The sequence below is a fragment of the Canis lupus genome, chromosome 5, assembly GCF_048164855.1.
Source record: "Canis lupus baileyi chromosome 5, mCanLup2.hap1, whole genome shotgun sequence".
Lineage (NCBI taxonomy): Eukaryota > Metazoa > Chordata > Mammalia > Carnivora > Canidae > Canis > Canis lupus.
In genome coordinates this window covers 36,766,016-36,791,911 of record NC_132842.1, presented here as the reverse complement: position 1 = coordinate 36,791,911, position 25,896 = coordinate 36,766,016, and the positions used below count along the sequence as shown (strand labels likewise).

The 25,896-nt window shown below is 40.7% G+C and overlaps 1 protein-coding gene across 13 annotated transcripts in view; it reads right to left on the bottom strand.

The window, feature by feature from the left end:
- Positions 1–14,114: 14,114 nt before the first annotated feature.
- LOC140633522 (protocadherin alpha-C2) overlaps positions 14,115–25,896 on the bottom strand; it is a 187,882-nt gene continuing 176,100 nt past the window's right edge. For 12 of the 13 annotated variants that reach the window (XM_072826184.1, XM_072826178.1, XM_072826183.1 and 9 more), the window contains exon 4: positions 14,115–16,843. In XM_072826184.1, the coding sequence (XP_072682285.1) occupies positions 16,533–16,843 (311 nt within the window). In that variant the 3' untranslated portion in view covers positions 14,115–16,532. The remainder of the gene's footprint in view (positions 16,844–25,896) is intronic. The other variant, XM_072826190.1, reaches the window with a different exon arrangement.

Sequence of the window (25,896 nt, the reverse complement as noted above, 5' to 3'; positions counted from 1 at the left end):
GGCATTATCAGGTAAACAGGTAATACAGATAAAAACAAATAATAATATATTAATATAAATATATCCCAAATATTGCATGAGACATATTACATGGTACATATTCTAAGAAATTACTCATTATTTACCTAAAATTTAAATTTAACTGGCTATTCTATATTTTTATTTGCTAAATCTGGCAACTCTACCTGTAACTCTAGTTTTAGCCAGGATTGGCTCTAGTTATGTAGACCACACAGATTGGACTGGGTTTATTTAATGTTTTCTGAATAAGTTTGCATTTTTTTATTTTTTTATTATTATTAAGATTTTATTTATTTATTCATGAGAGACACAGAAAGAGGCAGAGACACAGAGAGAGGGAGAAGCAGGCTCCATGCAAGTCCCGATGTGGGACTCGATCCTGGATCCCGGGATCATACCCTGAGCTGAAGGCAGGTGCTCAACCACTGAGCCACCCAGGCGTCCCATTTTGCATCTTTTTAAAAGTAAGTTTTTCCCATTTCTAAGCAGTTCAAGGATTCACTTTTAGCCTGTTAGCTTCTAAGGAACTATTAAATATTATTTTCATATTTTATTTCATATATGTATAATATATTAGGCTTCATTTGATTCATCCAATTTAACCCTTTTGAGTATTTACTTCCTTTTTGCTATTTGCTATTGTTTTGTATGCCTTTGTGCATTTACTAGAATTTTAAAACATGTCCTATCAGATCCAATTAGTGAAGCACTGCAGCTTTGAAAGTAACAGATTTTTACAGATGAAATGATAAATATTTGGCATTTGCTTTAACACTCCAGGGGGTGAAGTAGGGAGAGAAATAAAACAGCATTATCAAGATGATGGTAAATGTTCAAAGCTGGATGATGGGCACATGAGGGTTCATTGCACAATTCATCCTAATTCATGTCATTGAAACTTTTTTTAATTTTATTTTTAAATTTTTAAATGTAATCTCTACCCTCAGTATGGGGCTCAAACTCATGATCCCAAGATCAAGAGTCACACGCTCCACTAACTGAGCCAGCCAGGCCTCCCATGTAATTGAAGCTTTTGATACAGTTTAAAAAACAAAAACAAAAACAAAAGACCCTCCCAGTAAATAGATGCAATTGACACTTCAGACAGACATCTGGACAGGGTTCAGTATTCCAAATAGCAAAGTAATACTAAATCATGACATATTAATAACCAAAAAAAAAAAATTTAAAATCTCTTACATACTGGTCCGCAGCCATGTTCTCCTTAGAGATAACCCACTAATGTCACATCTTTGTGTCTCTCCAGGGATATTCTAAACATACACCAGTATATATAAACATGCACATATATACTACAAAATGATAACTTATTCTATATACTGCTCTCAGATTTTAAAGGTCTTTCCATATAAAGCTACCTCATTATTTTCTACCTGCTATTTCCCTGTACGGATATATTGGCATTTTTTTTTTTTTAGATTTTTATTTATTTATTCATGAGAGACAGAGACAGAGAGGCAGAGACACAGGCAGAGAAAGAACCAGGCTCCATACAGGGAGCCTGATGTGTTGATCTCAGGACTCCAGGATCACGCCCTGGGCCGAAGGCAGGTGCTAAACTGCTCAGCCACCCAGGGATCCCCTATGTTGCATTTATTTAAGCAACCTCATATTTTGGGATTCGGTGGGGTTTAAAAAAAATCCTGGCCATTTTACAATGCTGTAATGCATATTCTTTTACAACCATAATTTCACACATGCTAAAATACTAGCAGATATCTTTAATAAACTTCTAAAGTGGAACTGTTAGGTCAGTATTTTAAAAAATTATAGTAAAAGCTGTCAAATTACTCTTTTTAAAAAATCTCTTTGTAAAGTAGTTTGCCTTTTTTTTAAAAAAAGGATTTTAGGGGATCCCTGGGTGGCGCAGCGGTTTGGCGCCTGCCTTTGGCCCAGGGCGCGATCCTGGAGACCCGGGATCGAATCCCACGTCAGGCTCCCGGTGCATGGAGCCTGCTTCTCCCTCTGCCTGTGTCTCTGCCTCTCTCTCTCTCTCTCTCTCTCTCTCTCTGTGACTATCATAAATTAAAAAAAATAAAAAAAAATTTAAAAAAAGGATTTTAGTTACTTATTTGACAGAGAGCAAGTGAGCAAAAGCAGGAGGAGTGGCAGAGAGAGAAGCAGGCTCTGAGCAGAGAGCCTGATGTGGTCTCAATCCCAGGACCCTGGGATCAGTGACCTGAGCGGAAGGCAGATGCTTAACTGACTAGCCACCCAGGGTTTTTTGTTTGTTTGTTTGTTTGTTTAAGTAGGCTCCACACCTAGCCTGAAGCCCAATGTAGGGTCGGTACTACAGATCAAGACCCCAGCTGATAGCAAGAGTTGGAGGCTCGATTGAGTAAGCCACTCAAGGTGCCCCCAAACTGTTAAATTACTCTTACCAATACAAATCCCATTAGCAATATGTCTGAGCTCAATTTACTCTCTAAAAGCCTGAGGGAAGAGTTTGTGCACAGGTAATTGTCACAAGATGACCCAAAGGACCAGGAAAAGTGAGACAGAAAAAAAACCAATCCAAGATGTAGTATTGAGATCGCCACTGTGAGCAACTGAGGCTCCAACAGCCAGATTAGAGAGGGGTGTAGGATGTCTCTTGTAATTGTTCACCCAAGGATCAATTGGAAGAAGCATTTGTTTTTTATCACTCATTGGTTAAAGGTTGACCCAGAGGTGGTAAGTCCCAAACTTCTAGGGATACCTGTACCTTCAAGCACCAGTGTCCTGGGATAAGACATCAGAAAAGCCCTAGGAAAGGAAGCAAAAGACTTCAATGCATGTTTGAACCAGGACCCTGTCAGCCAGAAATGAGTCTAAGCCTCATTTGTTTATTGCCAAAAGAGGCAGAACCAAAAGTGAAGTTTAGAGGCCATGAGGGAAGGGACAGGAAGTATCTGAAAGATGGCAAATGAGGATACCAGCACCCTTGCTGACACACAGTGGCATTAAACTTCATAACCCTTTCTAATCAATGGATGAAAAAAGTTTATCTCAAAGGAGTTTTTTTTTCCCCAAAGGAGTTTTATTTTGAATTTGTTTGAACTATATTTGAAACAGCTGTATTTTCCATTTCTATGAAATGTTCTTTGCTCATTTTTCTATTGGCTTTGAGTGCTTTTGCTTATTTATTTGTAGGAGCTACTTTTATAGCTCCTATTTATTTGTAGGATAAGTAGCTCCTATTTATTTGTAGGAGCTCCTATTATAGAAATTAGTAGAAATTAGTTCTTCTCTATGATGTTAATAGAAAGATACTTAATCCTTTGACTTTTGCTCACAGTTGTCTTACAATGCCACTTTTAAAAATTTGTCTATATCAATTATTTTATCTTTTATCATTTCAGTATTCTGTCAGGCTTATAAAATCTTTCCCCACCTTGAGATTGTTTTTAAAATTTATCTGTTCTGTGGTAGAGACTATAGCCCTGATATTCTTCTTAGACAAAGAACCCCACTTTTTAGTTGGTCACACACATCCCAGCATTTATTTTTATTTTTATTTTTTTTCACATCCCAGCATTTAGTTTTGAGCATGTGATTGACTGATTGATTGATTTGACCAATGAGATGTAAACAGAAATGTTAGGTAGGACCTGTGGGAAATCTTCTTAAAAGATTTCCCTTCCTTCCTGTTCCTGAAATGGCTGGAGGTCTAGCAACCATATTGAATTCTGGAAGACCCTGACAATGGGAAGTCTCATGCTGAGGATGGCAGAGCAGAAGATAGGACCCGAGGTTCCTAATGACATAGTAGTAAGGCTACCCTATCAGCTTGACATCCTAAGACTTCTTTAATGAGACCGATATAACTTCTATCATTCTTATTCTGAAACTATATTGAAGTCTTTAAAAAATATATTAGCCTACACTAATCCTGATACAATCACATTTGCTTTCTTTTCACATTTGCTTTTAATATTATTATGATTTTTCTCTTCTCCCGCCCCTTTGTTTGTATTGTTAAAGTGCATTTCCAACTCTTTCAATACATCTAAGAACCACACCTAACAGGTTCCAGGACTGCTTCTTGGGGAGTTAGTCAAACTTCTATTAATGCGCTCAGAGACCCAGGAACAATGATATGTGGGCTCCTTTGAAGGCGTTTGGAAGACAAAATCTTGCATGTTCTGGTTTGGTCTGAGTCACTATAAAGACTGAAGGGTAGAAGTCTAGAAGAAAGGCAAGTGGCCCACTGTACTCCATGGTTTCCAAGCTCCTCATCCAGCAAGCCCCCTGAGACACAGGCCTAATGCATCCTTCTACTGAAATGTCGAGTCTGCATTTATTAGAGTAACTATTGCACAAATATATGGACTGAATATTGATTTTGGGATCACATACTGTAACTGTCTAACATATCTACTGGGCCAAATAACTCCATCAATTTTTTACACCTTTTTGAAGCCAAATTTGCTGCTTGGATTCTTAAAGGCATCTTGTATCCCGGTAAATATTTGACACCTGTTCTGTGCTGATCTCAGCCTATCAATAATAACCACAGTTGTGGCTGGACAGGCTCCTGTAGTTCCTGTGATTGCAAAACACCCCCAGCAAGAACCATAAGGAAACTGTGTGTGTGTGGTGGGGCGGGGCCGGGGGAACTTTATTACTTACAGACACTGAAAATCATGTGGCATCGCTGGGGTCAATGGCAAAGTCGCAAGTATATGCAGAGAGAGTGTGCAAGCGTATGCAAGCGTGCGTGCAGACCTGGGGTTCTGCTTTCATTGCTGGCGAGTTTCTTGTGGCCTCACTCTTTATTGGGGAATCTAAAATATAAGAACGAGGGGATTCCTGGGTGGCTCAGCGGTTTGGCGCCTGCTTTTGGCCCAGGGCGCGATCCTGGAGTCCCGGAATCGAGTCCCACGTCGGGCTCCCGGCATGGAGCCTGCTTCTCCCTCCTCCTGTGTCTCTGCCTCTCTCTCTATCATAAATATAAATAATAAATAAATAAATAAATAAATAAATAAATAAATAAATAAATAATTTTTTTAAAAAAATGTAAGAACGAGAATTTAAAGCATGGGGAGAGAAAAAACCAGCTACCATAAGGGTCAGGTATGGCTATCAACCAAGATGGGGGTGGAGGGCATTGCCTAGCTCTTTTTCCAGTCTTGTGACTTGTGCAGGCAGTTACTTGAGCTAGCCATCTTTGAAGTGGAGGCCTTTCTTAAAGTGAATGCCTCAGCATTGAAAACGTAAGTCAGGGGATCCCTGGGTGGCGCAGCGGTTTAGCGCCTGCCTTTGGCCCAGGGCGCGATCCTGGAGACCCGGGATCGAATCCCACATCAGGCTCCCGGTGCATGGAGCCTGCTTCTCCCTCTGCCTGTGTCTCTGCCTCTCTCTCTCTCTCTCTCTGTGACTATCATAAAAAAATAAAAATTAAAAAAAAAAAAAAAAAAGAAAACGTAAGTCAGGCAATTGCATAACAAAAAGAAAAGCCAGCTACCACTTAGCATACACAACAACCAAAAGATGAGTGAAATCACAATCTTCTGGTAGGAAAAAAAGTGCAACTCTATGGTAATCAAAGACCTACAAATTAAACCACAATGTTTTGCTTATCTTCTTTTCAAAGATGAGAAGGAATGATAGTATCCATTAGGCAAAAAAAATTCTCATAAAGTGTTGGTAGGAGTATACTGCATTTCCAAGGGGCCTAGTTGGTAATATGTATAAAAGGTTTTGAAGCAGGAGATCTAGGTTCTTGTCTCACGGACTTGAAAAATGAATCTCGCAGACAAAGGCAAGTGAAATTAAATCAAGTTTTATTAAGTGAGGTGGAGAAAGCTCTCAGGAGTGAGAGGGATTCCGACAGGTTTGCTAACATGGGCCTCCAGTCTTTTATTTAGAACTGACCAGGGAGCTGTGGCCTTACTATTCTTGTGATGTTTTGGTTCAGTAAGGACTGGTGAGAACATCTTTAATGGCTTCCTTTGGGGTCTGGTTATTCTTTGTTGGTCACAGGCGACTGTCATTAAAAAAAAAAAAAAAAAAAAAAAATCCTCCCCACCCACACCCAGGGCAGAGTGGTCTGGTTTGTCCCCTTATCTCTGGTTTCCTCACATCTCAGCATTTTTGGGATTTCCATGAGCCTGATCCCATAGCCCCCTATCTATCTCTCCCTATCTAGCCTTACCTGTCCCTTACTCAGTTAAATGACCATATTTTTTTACTTTGTAATTCCACTTTTTGGAACCTCTCCTGTAGGAGTATTGGACTAATGCGCCAAATGTGGTACAAGAGTGTTCACTGTAGCACTGTTTACAGTGATAAAAATATGCAAAACCTTTAATATCCATTAACATCGATTATTATAAATAAATTATAAAATAACCATATCAGGAAATAGATGCAAGTAATTTAAAAGATGTGTATATATGTGAGGGGAAAGCAAGTTACAGAAAGTAAGACTAGTACTACCCTTTAAAATATATATATATGGGGCCCCTGGGTGGCTCAGCTATTGAGCGTCTGCCTTTGGCTCAGGGGGTGACCCCAGGGTCCTGGTATGGAATCCCATATCGGGCTCCCAGCAGGGAGTTTGCTTCTCCCTCTGCCTATGTCTCTGCCTCTCTCTGTGTCTCTCATGAATAAATAAATAAATAAAATCTTTAATAAATCTTTAATTTATTAAAGATTATAAATTTATTATATACATATATATGTGTTTACAGATAAATGCATCTTCTCACTCCCTTCAATGCAAAGGGGACTCAGAATCCCGCTCTTAGCTTTCCTGTGCCCCTTGTTCACTCTGCCTCAGGGGATTGGAGTGACTTATTTTGATTGGCAATGTGGAAAGAATAAACTATTAATACTTGGCTTGACTCTGTCCCTTTGCTTCTTGGAATTGAGCTGCCTGCTGGGAATACTGGTTCTCTTCTCCATGCTATCTTTTCTGCCTGAAACTGGGATGGAAGCCCTAATACGGAGATTCAGTTAGTTCCTAAACTTGGCACTCACACTGATCCACATCCTCTGACCCATCTTTATCATTAATAAAAGTAATTTGTCTTGTTTATCAATTTATTCATTACTCTGGACAAGGAAGAAGGCTGCATTTATTGGGTCCTTCAGGCACCCAGTTATATATGCATTGAAAAGGGCATGAAAGAGTAGCTTCCAAACCCTTCATGGTACTTCTCTGTAGATACTTAACTTGCTGTTTCCCAAACTCTAGGCTTCTGTATATTTTATTTTAAAGATTATATATATATATATATATATATATATATATATATATATATATATGAGAGAGACAAAGATATATATAATTTTGTATCATTTTAACTTTCTCTTGAAGAGAAATCAATATTGATATTTCCATTTTGAATAAAAAGAGAAATAACAATGATGTTCTTACTCTCTATATAAAATAAATAAGGTTTCCTTAAATTATACTATTTATGGGTATGAAAGATATTATGAAATGGTGTTGTGCCCAAGATCTCGAATCCGAGAAACCACCAAGGAGCCGACACCGATGCAAACACACGAGGGTTTATTTACAAGCTCGAGCTTGGGTCCAAGTATACCCAACACAGCGGAGCTGGGACTTGGAGCCCGAGGCTAAGAGGCGTAGCAGCTTTATAGGGGCCAGTGGCCAATGGGATTGTAACATACGCAGAAAGTTGCACAGTCATGTGGGTCCACACGCAGGTGGCCAATTGAATAACATTTTACCCTATAGTATCCATTTGAGCTGGCCTATTACTTTGGTCAGGATTGGCGCGCAGTTTTGGTGGGCACAAGGCGGGGTTATATTGTTACCGGTAAGGGTGTGCCCAGCGGCTTGACTAGGGTGGGGCAGCGCCTTAAGCAATAAGCAGGTCATGTGGGGGTCATACAGGAGGTGGTGGGTGCAGCACAAAATGGAGTTAGTCCTGCTCTGCTTGTCCAGGGGTAGGGGATTTTTGTTAAATTTCCTGGGTCCCACAATGGGTTTTGTCATTCACTCTCAGTGGCCTCTGGTCTTGCAATCCCTGATAATAAAAGAGTGACTTTGCTTTGTCACTTACTAGCTGTGACCTTGAATGAGACATTTCCCTTCTTTGGTTTTTACTTGTTAAATGAGTTTCTGGTAGGCCCTTTCTAAGATTGTATACACTTAGGTTTAGTTTACCCTTGAGGAATATCAGCAGTCGGCAAGCTTTTAAAGTTGTCTCTAAATGTCTGATCTTCCCTTTTCTGGGGAAGATCTCTTTCCTTTCCTTTCTCCAGCCCACTGGCCCATAGCTAATAGAACCACACTTGACCATCCGACTCAGGGCAATCCAGTCAGTGTTCGTCTCCATGAATAATTTAGAATGGGTATTTAGAAAGAGAATGTAGGTTTTTGTGAGCCACTAGAACCAAGAATAAATACATTTAGAAGCTGTGGAAAGAGGAGAGAAAAACAGTCTATAGAGATAGAGAAGAATGAAGCAGGTTAAGAAAGATAATTAGAGAAGATGAAATTTAAACAAACAAAAAACGGTGGCTTTCTGGCTTCTAGGTCCCTTCCAGAGGCTCAGCTGCATTCCCATTTTTGGTTTCAATGAGATATCCTGTGCCATTATAATAAATTGTCCTTTTTAGCTTAATCTAGATGAAGCTGGTTTATTTAACTTGCAACCAAAAGTCTGTTCTACAATGCACATCCCTGCCAACAGAATGGACCTGTCCCATAGCCCCTCTGCCCTCTCATTACACATCTATACGAAGAAAGTAACTGAATGCTCCTATGTTTCTGATGTAAGCTCAGCCGTAGAAACCCATCTCCCTGCCCTACAAGCATCCCCAGGCTAGATCTAGCACTGCCTATTCCAGCTATTGCTCCCAAACATGTGCATCACCCACTTATGTTCCAGAACTGGCTTGCCAGACATCTGACAGGGCTTGAAGCAAGCTGTCCACTGTGAAAGATGTGAAAGGAAGACTGATACTTCTCTTGGACTGATCCCTTGCTCTTGGAAAATTGGCTGTAGGACCAAGGAAGACAAAGAGGAAAGTGATCTGGAAAGTTACTGCAGTTGAGAAGAAATGTATATTTCATCTGGATAATAAATGCTGTTAGCCATAGAGAATGGAATAAACCTAAGGACATGAGAGTTAATTCTTTCTTGAAAGGCTGATTTGTATCAATAATTTAGTGAGGCCAGTCTTTCAAAGGTTTAAGCCAGATGATTTTGAAACTGAGATTAACACATGAATGGCTACCTTGATCCTTGGCTGTCTCGGAGTCATTATTGATTAACAATTTATTTTTCTTACAATTAAATCTGTTCCACAGATACTAAATTCATATGTCTACTTCTCAGCTAATATGTAACAACCCTGAAGACAATTCGACTGCTTTCAATGCAGTATTCAACTAGATGGTCTAAGCAAGTATTTGAATTGTCTTTTAGGTTCCCTCTTCCATATATGCATTCCAATCTGTAACTGGATTAAAAAAAAGTCTTTTGGGTGAGATGGAGCTCCCAATAAATGATTTTTGGGTAAGTAATTGAAAACAAATTTTTCTTACTTCTTTCTCATGTGAATGTCTCTTCTGTTTTCATCATTCATCTATATAGATAGAGCCATAATTTACCATTGAGTACCAAAACTGAGTATGTATTCAGATGGAGGATGGTGGTTATTATGGAGGAAGTCACATAAAGTTCATAAAAGCCTTATAAAATTCCTCTTTGGGATACACCTAGACCAGATTTTATAAGGCTCAGGTACTGAGTTTCTCATTGCACACAACTGCCATTTTTTGTTTCTGGTAGCAAAAATCTGGATTAGCCTAAACGTCCATTAATAAAGGAATAGGCAAATTCATTATGATCTGGCCATTATATGAAATTTGTATAGGAATTAAAAGGAGTGATTTAGAGTTAAACTGGAGAAATCTCCATGTTATTGTAGATATTTTTTAAAAAGCTTCGGATGATGGGTGTGGTATTATCTTTTTTTTTTTTTTTTTTTGAAAAAGAAAACAATTACACTTAGGTGAACGTGATACACATGTATCACATAAGTTTGATTTTCTACATTTTACCTAGCTGGTTATGACAGTAGAGTTCCTATAGACCACTTTTAAGGCACAACTTCAAAGGGAGAAGAGCACCATGCTCAATGACTAGTAGTCTCCTTCCTAACTATGAATGTTTGTATGTGTCTGTGTGCATGCACACGAGTGCACGCACATAGGAAAAACACACTTGAACATGTTGACATCGGATACCTGTGTGAGAGAGAACTGTAAGATTATTTGATTTATAAAGAAGAACATGTGCTTTTATAGTAAAGATTCAGTGTCACGTAAAATTAAATCAAGTTAGGCTAGTGAAAACCACCCTTAAAAATGGGAGCTGTTTAATTAAGTCTCTTGGATGTTTATGCCTCAGTTGTCAATTTCTTTAGCTCTGCTCTAAGACTAGCTGCTGGCAGAGTGGTTGAATTGTTCATGTTCTTTGTGGATTGATGACTCCTCAGTCACAGGATAATTGCATAACCTAACAAACTGCTGGGCTGTATGTTTTTCACTGCCTAATCTCCCTTATTTCTTTGTGCAGACTAGACTCCGTGTTATGGAGTAAATCTAGCAGTCTCTGTCTCACAGGAACTTAAGCTCAGGTGATCCCTGGGTGGCTCAGTGGTTTAGCGCCTGCCTTTGGCCCAGGGCCTGATCCTGGGGTCCCGGGATTGAGTCTCATGTCAGCCTGATACTGGGGTCCCGGGATTGAGTCTCATGTCAGGCTGCTTGCATGGAGCCTGCTTCTCCCTCTGCCTGTGTCTCTGCCTCTCTCAGTGTCTCTATCATGAATAAATAAATAAAATCTTAAAAAAAAAAAAAAGGAACTTAAGCTCAAAGATAAACTCATAGACTTTTTTTGAGGCAAAAGACTTAAGATGTCGTGTTGCCCCTCCCAACCCCCCTGGCATTTCCCCATGGAACAACCCCATGAGAAAATGGGAACCAATAAACACTTCACCTACTGGTACTGACAATGAGGTTATGGTGTATGTACCACTTTTAGGCACAATTTCAAAGGGAGAAGAAAGAGCATGTTGCTCATTTACTAGAGCCCCCTGCTTTGTTATAACAGAAGGATCTGTGTGTGTACGTATGTCTGCATAAAATCAGAAGGGGTACCTTAGGTTGTGAATATATGTCCTGCTAGCCAGCAGCCAAGCTAATTTCTGAAAGAAATTATGTGATCTGCTTCTTCTACAAGGAGAGGAAATACATATAAAAGTGATGAAACAGGTCAAAAAGTGGCCAGCTTGCCATTTTTTAGGTAAGCTATTGAGGCTTTCAAATCCTAAAGAAGAAGCTTATCTGTAGTTTTTTGTGTGTTTGTTTTAGCATACCTCTTGTTTGGGAAGTTTTAAAATCTAGATTAAAGGGCAGACCCAGTGGCTCAGTGGTTTAGCGCCGCCTTCAGCTCAGGGTGTGATCCTGGAGACCAGGGATCCAGTCCCATGTCAGGCTCCCAGTATGGAGCCTGCTTCTCTCTCTCTCTGTATCTCTAGTAAATAAATAAAAAACTTTAAAAAAATAAAAATGAAAAAAGAAAATAAAATGTAGATTAAAAAAGAAAGATTTTATTTATTTACTCATGAGAGACAGAGAGAGAGGCAGAGACATAGGCAGAGGGAGAAGCAGGCTCCATGTAAGGAGCCTGATGTGGGACTCGATCCCAAGACCCCAGAATCATGACCTGAGCCAAAGGCAGATGCTTAACCATTGAGCAACCCAGGTGCCCCTAAAATCTAGATTTAACATTAGAATTGCTTTAGTGTTTGGTCAACTACATTTGTGCTTTAGGATTGAGTTTTGAATTTATAAAACCTAAAAAAGAGTAATAGGACATCTTGTGACTTAGAATCTTACTTTAGCCTAAAAGCCAAGAGGAAAGACTGACATGCATCGAGGAGCCTCATCCTTTAAAATTAGGTGAATTGTAATTCTTCAAAGGAATGAATCCTGCACTCTCTCTCTCTGTATATAAGACCCATATCAACAGCCTGGTGCTTAAGAGGGATACATTTGGTTTGTTCCTGATTAGCTGTAGGACACTAGGCAAGTTTGTGGACTTTGGTGTTTTGCCTACCTGCCAAAAGAAGTATTTGGAGGTGATTCCTTTTTCTCTCTCAAGCTGTTGCACTTAGGCTCACAAGGAATTTATTCATTGGAAGATGCAAAGTGACTTCTAAGCCCTTTGGTCTCTGGCTTTCAGATCACTGATCATTAACGTGGTACAGCTGTAAACAGACTGGTTGCTTGACCACTTAGAGACCTGATTATTATTCATGATAGAAGTAGGTAGTGTTATGAAACTGACCTGACTGCTTTTCCTTGAGAGGTGAGCAAAAATGTGGAGTAAAAATATTTGTATTTTAAACAAAAAGTTTATGTTGACTTATAATCTGTCACTCGAATTTTAATCAGTAGGAAAAGTGTCCTGAATGTAATAGCTAAATTTCTGAAAAAAAAAGTGAGGAGATGGGGGTACCTGGGTGGCTCAGTCACTTGAGCGTCCAACTCTTGATTGCAGCTCAGATCATGATCTCAGGGTTGTGAGATCAAGCCTCACGTTGGACTCACTGTGGGCATAAAGCCTGCTTAAGATTCTCTGTCTCACTCTCCCTTTATCTTCCCCTGACCCCACCCCATCCCACCCCACCCTGCACCCTACACCCTACCCCTTGCACAAATTCGTTTTCTCTCCAAAATAAATAATCTTAAAAAGGGGGGGGGGGGAGTAGTGTGAGGAGATGGAAGAAAAGGATTATTAAGAATAACAATTCTGGGGATCCCTGGGTGGCTCAGCGGTTTGGCGCCTGCCCTTGGCCTATGGTGCAGCCCTGGAGTCCCGGGATCGAGTCCCACGTCGGGCTCCCAGCATGGAGCCTGCTTCTCCCTCTGCCTGAGTCTCTGCCTTTCTCTCTCTTACTCTAAGTCTATCATGAATAAATAAATAAATAAATCTTAAAAAAAAAGACTAATAATTCTTTACTGAGCACTGTGGTGTGCCTGACATCATGCTAAAACTTTTTGAGATTCTCTTGCTGTATCAGCCCCACAAATCTATAAGGTTGTACTATAATTATTCCCATTTGATAGATGATGAAACTGAGGCTGAACAACTGAGAGACACAATGGTTTGCCCAAGGGTCCCCAGCTAATAAGTGACAGAACGATACTGGTTTGTTTCTTTCTTCTTCAGTTTTTTTTTTTTTTCAAGTTTTTATTTAAATTCCAGTTAGTGTAATATTAGTTTCTCTTTCTTTCTATAAGTAGACTCACCATACATCCCTGTATGCCTGGGATAGTCTCAGCTTACATCTTGTATCCTGATTATTTCCATCTCAAAAATGGATTCAACAACAAATTATATGGTCACTCTATCTCAAGAATTTTGTCTTGGTACTATTGACATTTTGGGCTGGAAAACTCGTTGTTGTGGGGAGCTGTCTTGTGTATTATGGGGTGTTAAGCAGCATCCTTGGCCTCTATCCATTAGATGCCAGTAGCACTTCCATCCAAGTAACAAAACCCCAAAAAATATCTCCAGATGTTACCAAATGTCCCCTGAGAAGCAAAACTGCTCCCAGTTGAGAAGTGCTCATAAAATGTAACTACAGAAGGAAAAAATAATCTGTTACAGAACATATGCTGTGAACTGAACCTACCTCGTAGAGTGGCTAGCATATACACTGCTCAATGAAAGTGTACTTCCTGGGGGCATTATTTGACTGCCCAAGTGTAGAGAGGACCAAAGGCTAAGCAAGTAATGATTAAGATGACTGGAGGGGTCTAGTGATAAAAATTGGTTTGTTGTAATTCTTACTACAGAAAACTGATAGAGTGTACTGGGAAGTGACCAAGAAGCCTCCTGGCTGCCCATTCTGGTCAAATTGTAGAGTCTAAGTCTTAATTCTGTTGGGTGCTTTGCCTTAGTGCTGAACACAGAAGCCAGTGGAAGTAGCCAGAAAATGACACTATAAGTTTCGTATCACAAACTTCTTCAGTGACAACAGCTAATGATAATCAGTGTTCTATTTCCTCCTACTCTTATACTTAGAAATGACCACCATTTCTTTCATACCACCATTTTCCATTTATTAGCAATAACAGAATAAATACCAATAGCACCAATTAAAAATGAATCCACATGATGTGTTTTATCCTTACAGCTGTAATAACTAGTAACTAACATGGACTGGAAAGCACTTTGCAAATGTAAAAAGTGCTGTACAGATACATTATAATTATCATCATTAATAAATTAGCCCGATTCTCCTAGTATTCAAAAGGCACGTAAGGTCAGATACATGGGTTCAATGGGGCAAAATGATCACAACCTACAATGTAGCAATGGTTCACATGTGTTGGCAACAAGTTTTACCCCATGCAATCCTGCAGAGCTGAAGTTACACACCCTTCAAAATATGGGAGAATGAAGCTAAAAGTAGACAAAACAGGCTTTTGTTTTTGAGATTTAATGTTTTTGTTTTAATAACAGACTCCTACCTCTCTTATGATAACTTTGAAAAGATAATATAGTTAAACTTGTACATTTTAACAAAATTAAAATTTCTTATTTAAGGTGACAGTAAATTTTATTCTTCTCTATGAGCTGATATTCCAGATGTCATTAGAGTTTCAAAGCATTCTGCGACTTCAGCGAGGTCAGATTGGTAAATTTTGTGCTTGCATACTCTCAGGTTGTAACTACGGTATTCATTCCAGAATTGTTACTAGAAAAAAACAGCTTTATCCATTCCCTTGCCAGCAGGAGTCTTGGCAAGAGACAGCTCTTGGCTGACCATAAATAAAATTCCTTGAATCACCAGTGTCTTGATTTAAGAAAGAAATTTTACTGTGCCTTTTATACACAAAAGCTGATTAAACAATGGTTAAAAAAACATTACTCCACTTTTTCACAGGTGTACAAAAGGAAATATAATGGAATTACATTCAACAATAAAGCTTAAAGTTCACTCTAGGTAATAGTTGCATTAACATTCACATACACAAGCACAGAGTAAGTATATTTCAGGAGTCTTATAATAGCATACAGCATACATATGGGAGATTGATTTCAGGTAACGTCATAGGTGTTAGCAAGATTAGCAATTCAGAGTGTTCTAAAAAAGGAAAACTAAACCAAAGAGAAGGTGTGGGCTAGCACACCAAGACAAATCACAGAATTCGAGGATTGAAAAGCCGGCTCACTGTGTGTATGAGAAAACAATTATTTTTCTTCAATTTCGGGGTCTTGAAATAGTTAGCTAGAGAAGGCTGTGTATTCAAAGTGCACGTAATTGTTTCTTAGAAAAGAGAGAGAGAGAGAGAAAGATCCTTTCACTTAGTCATTAATACATGCAAGAGGCAGCCCCAGAGTGACCTGAAAGAGTAAAGCTGTGATTGGCAGGTGGCCAGTATAATACAGATGTTTCAGGCAATTCTCTTAAAGCACTTCTGTAGCAGCATGATCATTTAAATGGCTGTAGACTGGATTCTCTTTTGAGGAGAGTTGAGGGGGAACTGTAGTCATCATATTTCTCTTTAAAGATTTATAGTTATAGATTTTCTCTTTTTTAAATAAATCTATCAAACAACAAACAGCATAAAATGAGGTGTTGGGGTTTTCTTTCACGTTTGCTTTTGCATATGTGTTGGAAAAGGATCTGGCCTTTTCATAAACATTGTGTGCAAAAGAATTTTTAATAAAGTGAGTACAAGGACATACACGGCAAACACATCAGATCTGCTTCTGTTGCCCCGGTTGGCCTCATTCAACACTGAGCCTTTGGCCTGTGTGATGAAGGTTTTAGGAATAATGACACCACAGCCAATAGACTTGAGGCCTCCTAAAGCCTTGTCAGTGGGGGTAGTTTTGTCTGCGGGAAGGTGGCTACCGCCTCTTAAGTTGTAAGATTTAAAAAGTCTGGTCCCTTTTAGTTTCGTGTTCCCCCTGGATTGGCAACTCCCACTGTTTCTTTGCCTTTCTTTGAACCAGCTCTCCTTGTACCAGCTAGTCTCACCTGGCCCATCCCAGCCGATGTCTGGCACTCACACGCCCCCGGTGACCACACAAACCCAGTGGCCACAGACACCCAAGCTGCTCAATCTCAAAATCTTTGAGCCTGCCCTGCAAGTGTCATCAAGACAGCATCCCCGGAGCACAGGGCAGAGAGTCCAACCTCTCACTGGCGGGACTGGAAAGCCTCTCATTTGCGGCGGAGGAGAAAGGAAACTTGGGTCTGCTTTTTAGGTTCTGAAAACAAGCCAGAGTGGAGAGAAAGAGTTAACACCAGACTTAGTAAAGCTTTTAAGACAAAAACCTGTTCAATGTGATCTACACAGACATGGGGAACTTTCTGCAGATTTCTGAGGTCTAGAAGAGAGGGCTCATGGAGAGAGGAGAAAGGTGTGGGGAGTTGCTACATGGGAGAGATTTGCCATTATTACAAAAACTGGCTAAGTGGCTTGTTTCCATGAGAGGACCTCACTGGTCACTGTTGTCAGTCGTGCTGTTCCCTTTCTCTTTTTTTTCCTGGGTCTTGTTACCCTTCTTCTTTTTCTTCTTTTTCTTGGTCTCTTCCTTTTTGCCGAAGGTTATGAAGTCACTTTTGTCAATTTGGCTGTTAGTGGGCTCCTGCCGGATGGAGATGATTGCGGGAGATCCCGGGATAATGAATTTGTCTGGCAACTCACCGGGACCAGATTGTTTGGGGTTGCCTGGTCCGTATTTAAAGGTCCAGCTGTTGCTGTTGACACCAGCACCGACTGGAGGGGACACCTCTCCTGCCTCTGGTTCTGAAAGACAGAATATCACAAGTCAGTAAGAGTCAACACAAGCCTTCCAAGCCACACTAGTGACTGGACTACAGGGGAAGCTGTACTGACGAGCCTGGCCCCCAAGGACTCAGGGGTTATTTCTTCAAGCCTGAGGCCAAAGTCAGTGTTTGGAAACAATCAGGAGGGCAGATTTTCTCACCAGAAGGTCTGTAAATCTAATTTTCTAGTGACATATTTTTGGTTCCTTGTGAAGAGTTTCCTAAAGAATACAGTTGTGATTACTTATTCTGATGGGAAATGTACTGGATTAAAGCAGAAGTAGCAATAAAAGAACTAGGAATTTATTTCACAAGGAGCTGAAAGACCTATACTATAAACTCGAAGATATTTATGGAAGGAATTGAAGAAATGACAAATAAATGGGAAGATATTCTGTGCTCCTGGAATGGAAGAATTAATATTGTTATGGAGTCCATGCAATCCTTATCAAAATTCCCATGGCGTTTTTCATAGAAATAGAACAGTCTTAAAATTTGTACAGAACCACAAAGACCCTAAAGAGCTAAAGCAATCTTGAGAAAAAAGAACAAAGCTGGAGGCATCGTGCTTCCTGATTTAAAGCTATATTACAAAGCTATAGTAATCCAACAGGATAGTACTGGCATAAAAACAGACACTTAGATCCATGAAACAGAACAGAAAACCCAGGAGTAAACCCACACATATATATGGTCTATTAATTTACAACAAATGAGGCAAGAATATACAGTGGGGTGGGGAACAGTTTCTTCAGTAAATGGTGTTGGGAAAACTAGACAGCTACATGCAAAAGAATGAAACCTGACCCCTGTCTTACACTACACACAAAAATAAACTCAAAACAGACTAAAGACTTGAATGTAAGATCTGAAAGCATGAAATTCCTAAAAGAAAACATAGGCAATACCTCCCTGATATCGGTCTTCTTGAATCTGACACCAAAAGCAAAAGTGAAAAAAGCAAAAATTAGCTTTTTAAACTAAGAAGCTGGGGGATTCCTGGGTGGCTCAGCGGTTTAGCGCCTGCCTTTGGCCCAGGGCAGGATCCTGGAGTCCCAGGATCGAGTCCCACATCAGGCTCCCGGCGTGGAGCCTGCTTCTCCCTCCTCCTGTGTCTCTGCCTCTCTCTCTCTCTCTCTCTGTCTATCATAAATAAATAAATAAATCTTAAAAAAAATAAACGAAGAAGCTGCTGCCCAACAAACTAAATCATCAACAAAATGAAAAGGCGATCTACTGCATGGGAGGAAATATTTGTAAATCATATAGTTGATAAATGGTCAATACCCCAAATATATAAAGAACTCTTACAACTCAACAGCAAAAATACATACAATCTGATTAAAAAATAGGTGGAAGATCTGAATAGACTTTTTTCCAAAGACATACACATGGCCAACAAGTACATGAAAAGACACCTATCACTAATCATCAGGGAAATGAAAAATCAAAACCACAATGAGATACCATTTCCCACTTGTCAGAATGGCTATCATCAAAAAGACAAGAAATAACAAGTGTTAGTGAGGACATGGAGAAAAGGAACCCTTGTGGATTGTCAGTAGGAATGTACACTGGTGCAGCCACTATGGAAAACAGTATGAAGGGTCCTCAAAAAATTAAAAATAGAAATACTGTAAATCCAGTAATCATACTTCTGGGTATTGATCCAAAGAAAATAAAGACACTAGCTTGGGGCCCCTGGGTGCTGCAGTTGAGCCTCCCACTCTGGGCTTCAGCTTTGGTCATGATCTCAGGGTGGTAAGACTGAGCCCCATGTTGGGTTCTGCAACTGGCGCAGATTAGGCTTAAGACTAAGCCCTCCCCTGGTTCTCTCTCTCTCTCAAATAAATAAATCTTTTTTACAAAAAAGAAAAAGAAAAAAAAAAAACCACTAGCTTGAAAAGGTATGTGCATCCCTATGTTCACTGCAATGTTATTTACATTGCCAAGATACAGAAACAAACTAGGTGTCCATAGATGAATGAATGGATAAAAAAAATGTGGTATATATTGTAAAAATGAGTAAAAAAAAAAAAAAAAAAAAAAAACTCTCATTTAAAATAGAGTCAGGGGGGTCCCTGGGTGGCGCAGCGGTTTAGCGCCTGCCTTTGGCCCAGGGCATGATCCTGGAGACCCGGGATCGAATCCCACATCGGGCTCCCGGTGCATGGAGCCTGCTTTTCCCTCTGCCTGTGTCTCTGCCTCTCTCTCTCTCTCTCTCTCTCTCTGTGTGTGTGACTATCATAAATTAAAAAAAAAAAAAAAAAGAGTCAGGGTGCCTGGGTGGCTCAGTCAATTAAGCATCTGCCTTCTGCTCAGGTCATGATCCCAGAGTCCTGGGATCAAGTCTCACATCAGGGTCCCTACTCCCAAGGAGTCTGGTTCTTCCTCTGCCCTTCCCCCCCTGCTCATGATCTGTCTCACTCTCACTCTTTCTCTCCCTGTCAAATAAATAAATAAAATCTTTAAAAACATAAATAAAAAATAAATAAAATAGAATGGAGTCATGAGGGGCATCTGGCTGATTCAGTCCTTGGAGCATGAGACTCCATCTCCAGGTCCCAGGTTGCAAGTAGGGCTTCCTTTAAAAAAAAAAAAATGGAGAGGCAGCCCTGGTGGCTCAGCGGTTTAACACCGCCTACAGCTCAGGATGTGATCCTGGAGACCTGGGATCGAGTCCCATGTCGGGCTCCCTGCATGGAGCCTGCTTCTCCCTCTGCCTGTGTCTCTGCCTCTCTCTCTCTCTCCTCTCTGTGTATTCTCATGAATAAATAAATAAAATCTTGGGATCCCTGGGTGGCGCAGCGGTTTAGCACCTGCCTTTGGCCCAGGGCGCGATCCTGGAGACCCGGGATCGAATCCCACGTCGGGCTCCCTGCATGGAGCCTGCTTCTCCCTCTGCCTGTGTCTCTGCCTCTCTCTCTCTCTCTCTCTCTCTGTGTGTGTGTGTGACTATCATGAATAAATAAATAAAATCTTTAAAAAAAAAAATAAAATAAAATCTTTTAAAAATAAAAAATAAAAATTAAAACAAAATGGAGTCAGGAAGCTCTAAAGAGGGGAGCTCTCTCACATATACCACTCCTAGCCGACTGCACTACCAGCAGGAAGAAGGAAGATAATTCTTATCTTGACAAAAATAGATACTTTTCATTATGCATTTCATCTCCTGCTTTTAAGAAAAAAAAAGGATGACCTCTCCCTGCCCTGGCATACTAACCATTACCTGAAGCCAAAGGGAAACCACCACAGTCTCAGACTCTTGTTCTTTGCTAAAGAACTTTTTTTTTTTTTTTTTTTTTAGGGGGTGCGGAGGACGGGTGCACAGGGAAGAGGAGAGAGAGAGAGGAAAAAACCAAAAGACCTGAGGCTCTAAGAGCTAAACAGGGCATTCCCTGCAGCAATTAGTGCTGTAACTTTTTTAGCCTTTCCACAATGAAAGACGCCCTGGGCATTTGTTCTTCTAATCACAACTGAAATACTTGAATCTCATTTGATGTCAGGTACTACACTACTGTTTCTCAAGCCAGTTCTAAGGGCCTCTGGGATCTCAAGTTTTCTGTCATAATTTTTCAAATGGAAGTTTCAATAACACTGGTAACATAAAAGGCAGCTGAAGAAGTAGATTTTGTATTATCTGGATAACCCCCCCCCCAACCCCCAAACTAAGAACTGCCAAAGGATTTCAGAACTTGTCTGCAATTATACTGAAAATGCTTTGTCTTCAGGTAATGGAGGAAAAAAAAAAACCTAATTTAGAGGTACATGATGCAGTTTCAGATATTAAAAGAAGGAAAAGAAGAATATGCTAATTAATAGCATGTGAATTAAAGAACACTCTGGGTACACATGTATTTTGACAACTACTCTGTCCAAAACAAAAGATAAATTAGTTGATTCAATTATTTGATCCCAAGTCTATCACAATCATCCTGAGGAGTGGTGGGATGAAGTAGAGAAGAGATGGAAACATGTGTGGGTGTAGGGGATATTGCCCAGGATAGGAGTATGGGATTCTGTTGTAAATACAGGTCTATTTGAGAAAAGCACTAGGAGCCAACTTTACACTCCTCCCTCAGGGTGCTCAGAGTCTAGTTGGGACAGACACTTAAGCGATTATAAGGCAAATTGATAAATGCAATGACCAAGGTACATGTGAAATGTTTTGGGGATTTCAGAGGATAAAATTATTAATTATACTTGAGAAAGTCAAAGGCGATTCCAGAGAAAAGATGAAATTTGCAGTGAGACTGGAGAAAATTATTATGCATCCAAAGGGGTTTTTGATGCAAGACTTTCCCAAGAGTCCAACTGGAAGACAATGACTTCTAGAAGAGTAGAGGTCAGAGCTAGAGAGGAAGAGTAATGGTCTATCTGGGCAAAGTAATCCCAGTGGCCATGACATCGAAACCCTTTGACATCAGAGTAGTGTCCTTGTATCGGACACTGCTCCTTCGGTGGCATCGTGAAAAAAAAAGTTCTGCCAGAGGAACTGTTTATGTTTGATTGCAGTTTGGGATTTTTCTACATCTACTCTTTCCATCTCCTGATCTATGACTTCCCTATCTCTTTGAATCTGGCATCCTTAAACACTACTTTTGTAATACTGCTCATGTCAAACCCACTCATCATATAATAGCCAAAGCCAGTGGTCACAATTCAGTCTGTGCTGCCAGGAACCCCTTGGGAGCATTTGTCAGTCCCTTCTGGAGACACTGGTTTTTATCAGTTCCCTGTCAAACCATTCTCCTGATGTTCTCTTTTGGCCTTAGACCACCTTCTCTTCTTTTTCTTCAACTCCTGTGGGGATTTCAGCCAGGTCCATGGGTATGCATACTGTCCACATGTACTGCTGAGACCCAGATTTCTATGTGGAGACCCCCCATCCTGTGCTCCAGTCTCACGTCTCCTAATACCTACCTATCCTGTATCTTCTCTTGAAAGTCTCATGGGGCATCTCAAGCTGAAGGAACTCCTGATTCCTCTTGTCTAGTTCTTTCTAAATCTCTCCAGTCTCAATAAATGGCACTCCACTCACTTTAATGCTCAAGCTGGAAACTTCAGAGCCAGTGTCCATTTTTTTTTTCTATTTTCTGTTCCCCATTTATCATCCATCAAGACCTGTCATTCCTGCCTCCTAAATATACCTTGACTTGGTCCTCTTCTCTCCATTTGAATTGTCACTACCTTTTTTTCAGGGCACCATTATCCAGAAGGTAAATTCCAACAATTGCCTTGTTCTGCCTGTTTTGACACTGGCTTCTCTCTAGCCCTCCACCCAGGAGCCAGAGTTCTCTTTATTGCTACTCTTTCCCTCCTTTTATTATTTTTTCTTTTTCTCCTTAAAAAACAACAACAAAACAAAACAAAACAAAATCCCCTGAAGTATAGCATACATACAGTAAAATCCTACAAAAATAGAAGCCAGATTACATCACTCCCCTGTTTAAAATTATTCAGAGGCTTTCTACTGCCTTAACAAAAAATAAATTTTTTTTTTAAAAGTCAAACTCCTTAACATGGTATAGAACGCCCTTAAATAAATATATTTTTTATTCTCCAATCGCATCTACAAGTCTCCCTCTTACCACATAGGCCTTCTTTCAGTTTTTCAACACCCCTTGTGATTGTTTTTGCTTCAAGAACTGTATACACACAGTTTCCTTTTGTCTAGAATGATCTCCCCTCCATTCTTAGCAGGACTCCTCATTCTTCAAGTCTGTGCTGAAATGTCACCCCCTGGCAGAGGTGTTCTATGACCCTTCTACCCAAGCATAACCCTTTTACCTCCATCTGTCACTGTAACATCCACAGAGGCAGAAAATATATGTTTTATTCACCACTAATAGTTGATGTCTAGTGTGATTCCTGGCCCATAACAGGTGTTTAATAAAATACTTGATAGGTGGCTGAATGAAAAAACAGATATGAGAAGTGGCAGCCACCCTAGCAGATCCAACAGCTCTCTACTTACTGCACTCTGCTGTCCCTGAAGACAGTGAAGTAATGCGTGTGAAGTGCTAAGCCTGATAGCCAGCGCAATGGAAGAGCCCAATAAACTGAATCACATACGGGATATATATATATATATCTTGGGGCTGGAAGGCAGGTTAGAATAATGTAAATTTAGTTACCAGAATGCAGTAGGGAAAGGAAGCGTTTTTCTTTCCACCAAATCCCTTTTCCTACAGCACGCTTCCCCCAGTGAAGCTTACTCTATAGCTCTTTGGACATAGGGCCATCTCGATGCTTTTTCTCTGAGACTAAAACTCATTTCTTTGAGCCATCTGAGATAAATCTGCAATTGAGCTCAGCCAGAACCTGCCTGTTTACCTTTAAAATACAAGCCCCGTCCCTGAGAGATGAAGACAAAAGCAAGACTGGTATTGAAAAGCCTGGGATTTGGCATCTAGGAGAACTGGGCTTCTGTACCAATCCATGGTCCTTCAGTGGCCCTCACATAGGCCAGGATGGAAATTTTTTCCAACCACAGCCAGGACTCTGCATGGGGCCTTGGAACTGTCATCTGGAGATGCAGAACTCAGAGATATCTTTATCTTACAGAATTAAAGGACATTAATGGCTCTGCCTGTTGGCTGAGGGACCCCCTCACAGCAGGACTGCTAAGAGTTAATGAGATTTTTTACATGTCACTAAGCTTCTCGGCCTTTGCTGGGAGTCCTGGTTGGTCTGACTCAGCCTTAGACTCCAAGAAGCAGAGATCCACTCTGGTGCATCTTCCTCTGATCCAGCTTATGGAATCCTTCACAGACCACTGTGTCTAACCTGTTCTGGCTGATGTGTAAGCAACCGTCTCTGAGGGTTCATTCAGGTGAAATAATAGCTTCAGGATCTGGCAAACAACATTTACTGACCTCCTCCTAATCTTGAGTCCCTTTTGGCCAAGAGCACTAAAGACCTTTGGCTGGCTTTGCCTGTGAAATGCTTGGACTTTGAGGGCAGAATCAAGGAGATGCTCCCCCTTAAAGAAGATGAGAAAGGAAGAGATGCCAGGGCCAGGACCAGCACACAGTCAGTTAAGGGAATGTTTCCTCTTTTGGTGCTGCTTCCCTTCCTCCTCTTGTGACTTGCCACAAGTCTCTCTCCTCTGGTCCCAGGGGACCTAACTTCCTGGCAAGGATGAGACTGACAAGCAGTCAAGACTCTGCCAGACTCCAGAAAGAGGATTTCAGGTACACATCAAGTAGGTGGGGGTCTGGATTCTTAGGCAGAGCCTTCCCTGACATTCAGATTTCAACCCAATGGAATTTATAAAAGCTTTAATAGAATATAATCATAACTACAGTAAATGGCTTTGCTTTTTTTTTTTTTTTTTTTTTTTTTTGGCATTGGCTGATTTTTCCACCATAGGTAGGAATACATTTAAAAATCAGAACAATATACATATTTTTAAAAATGTGTAAAAAAAAATGTGTACAGATCTGCAACTTAAAAAATTGCCCTCTGGAGGTAGCTGGCCACTTCACTTAATCCTATAAACTATTTTTTAAAGATTTTATTTATTTATTAGAGAGAGAGAGAATGAGCAGGGTAGTGGGATCAGAGGGAGAAGCAGACTCCCCACTGAGCAGGAAGCCCTACACAGGGCTCCATCCCAGGACCCTGAGATCACAACCCAAGCTGAAGGCAGGTGCTCAACCCAGTGAGCCACCCAGGTGCCCCTATAAACTACTTTAGACACCTCCCTTAGGCATTGCCCATGGTCTTTTTGGCAACATTCCCTACATCCCTCTTTTCAGCTAAAGGAACACTGGCCAGAGTTTGGCCTCAGGGATTCGGAGGAGCTGGCTGGAGGCTTTGCCAATGCAGATGCTGGGGAAGGTCCTGAAAATTGTGAAGCAAATGCCAGACTTTGTAAACTCATCCCCAACTCTTATTCTCAACTGCTGTGGACAATCAACTAACACCAGCAGAGCAGTTTTCTGATTTACACTGATTTCCTCCAAAAGAACAACACCAAGTCATTTTGACCAAGGACAATGTTTTCAGGAACGCTCTTGGAGGGCACAGGCTGGAGAATGTGGGAGGGTGGTTAAATTATCTTTTCCTCTGTTCATCTTGCTTTGTTCTTCTGAACTTGAGAGCCTGCTCTGACTTTAGCACTTAATAGTACACAGGCCTGCGCAATTTACGTAAATATTTCTGAACTATGGTTTTCTCATCCATAAAATGAAGATGATCACCTTCCACAGGATTATGGATGTATTTTAGATTTACTGGGATCTTCCTATGTGCGTGGCACTGGGCTAAGTAGATCTGCATGCAATATAATTTTTGCTCCTCACAAGAACCATATGAAGTAAATATTGCCAATATCCATGTCTGTTTTATGGATATGTCTGTTTTATAAATGAAGAGACTAAGGACCAAGGGTCTTGAGGTTACTAATTGTAGAACCCAGGACCTGATGGAATCTGGACAGTCTCACTCCACCACATCCTGAGCTGTGTATAAAGGCCCTTGGAAAATTCTGAAGCATTATACAAATGTAGCAATTATTTTGATTACATTTGCCTTGCCACCATTTGGGAGTCAGAGATGCAGGCAGGAACTTCTAAGCTAGAAACAGAAAGGGGAAAAAAAAAAAAAAAAAAAGAAGAATCAGAAAGGAGTGAGGCTGGGGGAGGGGCACGAAGCGGGAGTGACAAGCTCAGGAAAATCACAGCCCGGTTCTGCAGGTTTCTGCCCTCCCCTTCTCTCCCCATTCATCCCTTTGTTGCCATCTTTGGGATTTTGGTCCTGAGGTTAATAAAGAGCTCCCAGAAAACCCATCATTTTGATTAAAGCCCAGGCTATCTTGCCAGACAGCACTCTGGAGCATGCCTCCCGCCCACCCCGCTAGGTCAGTGCAGCCAGCAAAGGCTTTTAAATGATTACAGCCATTTCCGGCCCAGCCAGCCAGCTCCCCTGGATTGCTCATTCTCTGGCGGGCTGCTGCTGCTGCCTCTGGCTGCCCAGGGAAAAGTCAGAGCACGGGTGGTTCTGCAGATTCTGGGTTTGCAGGTGAAC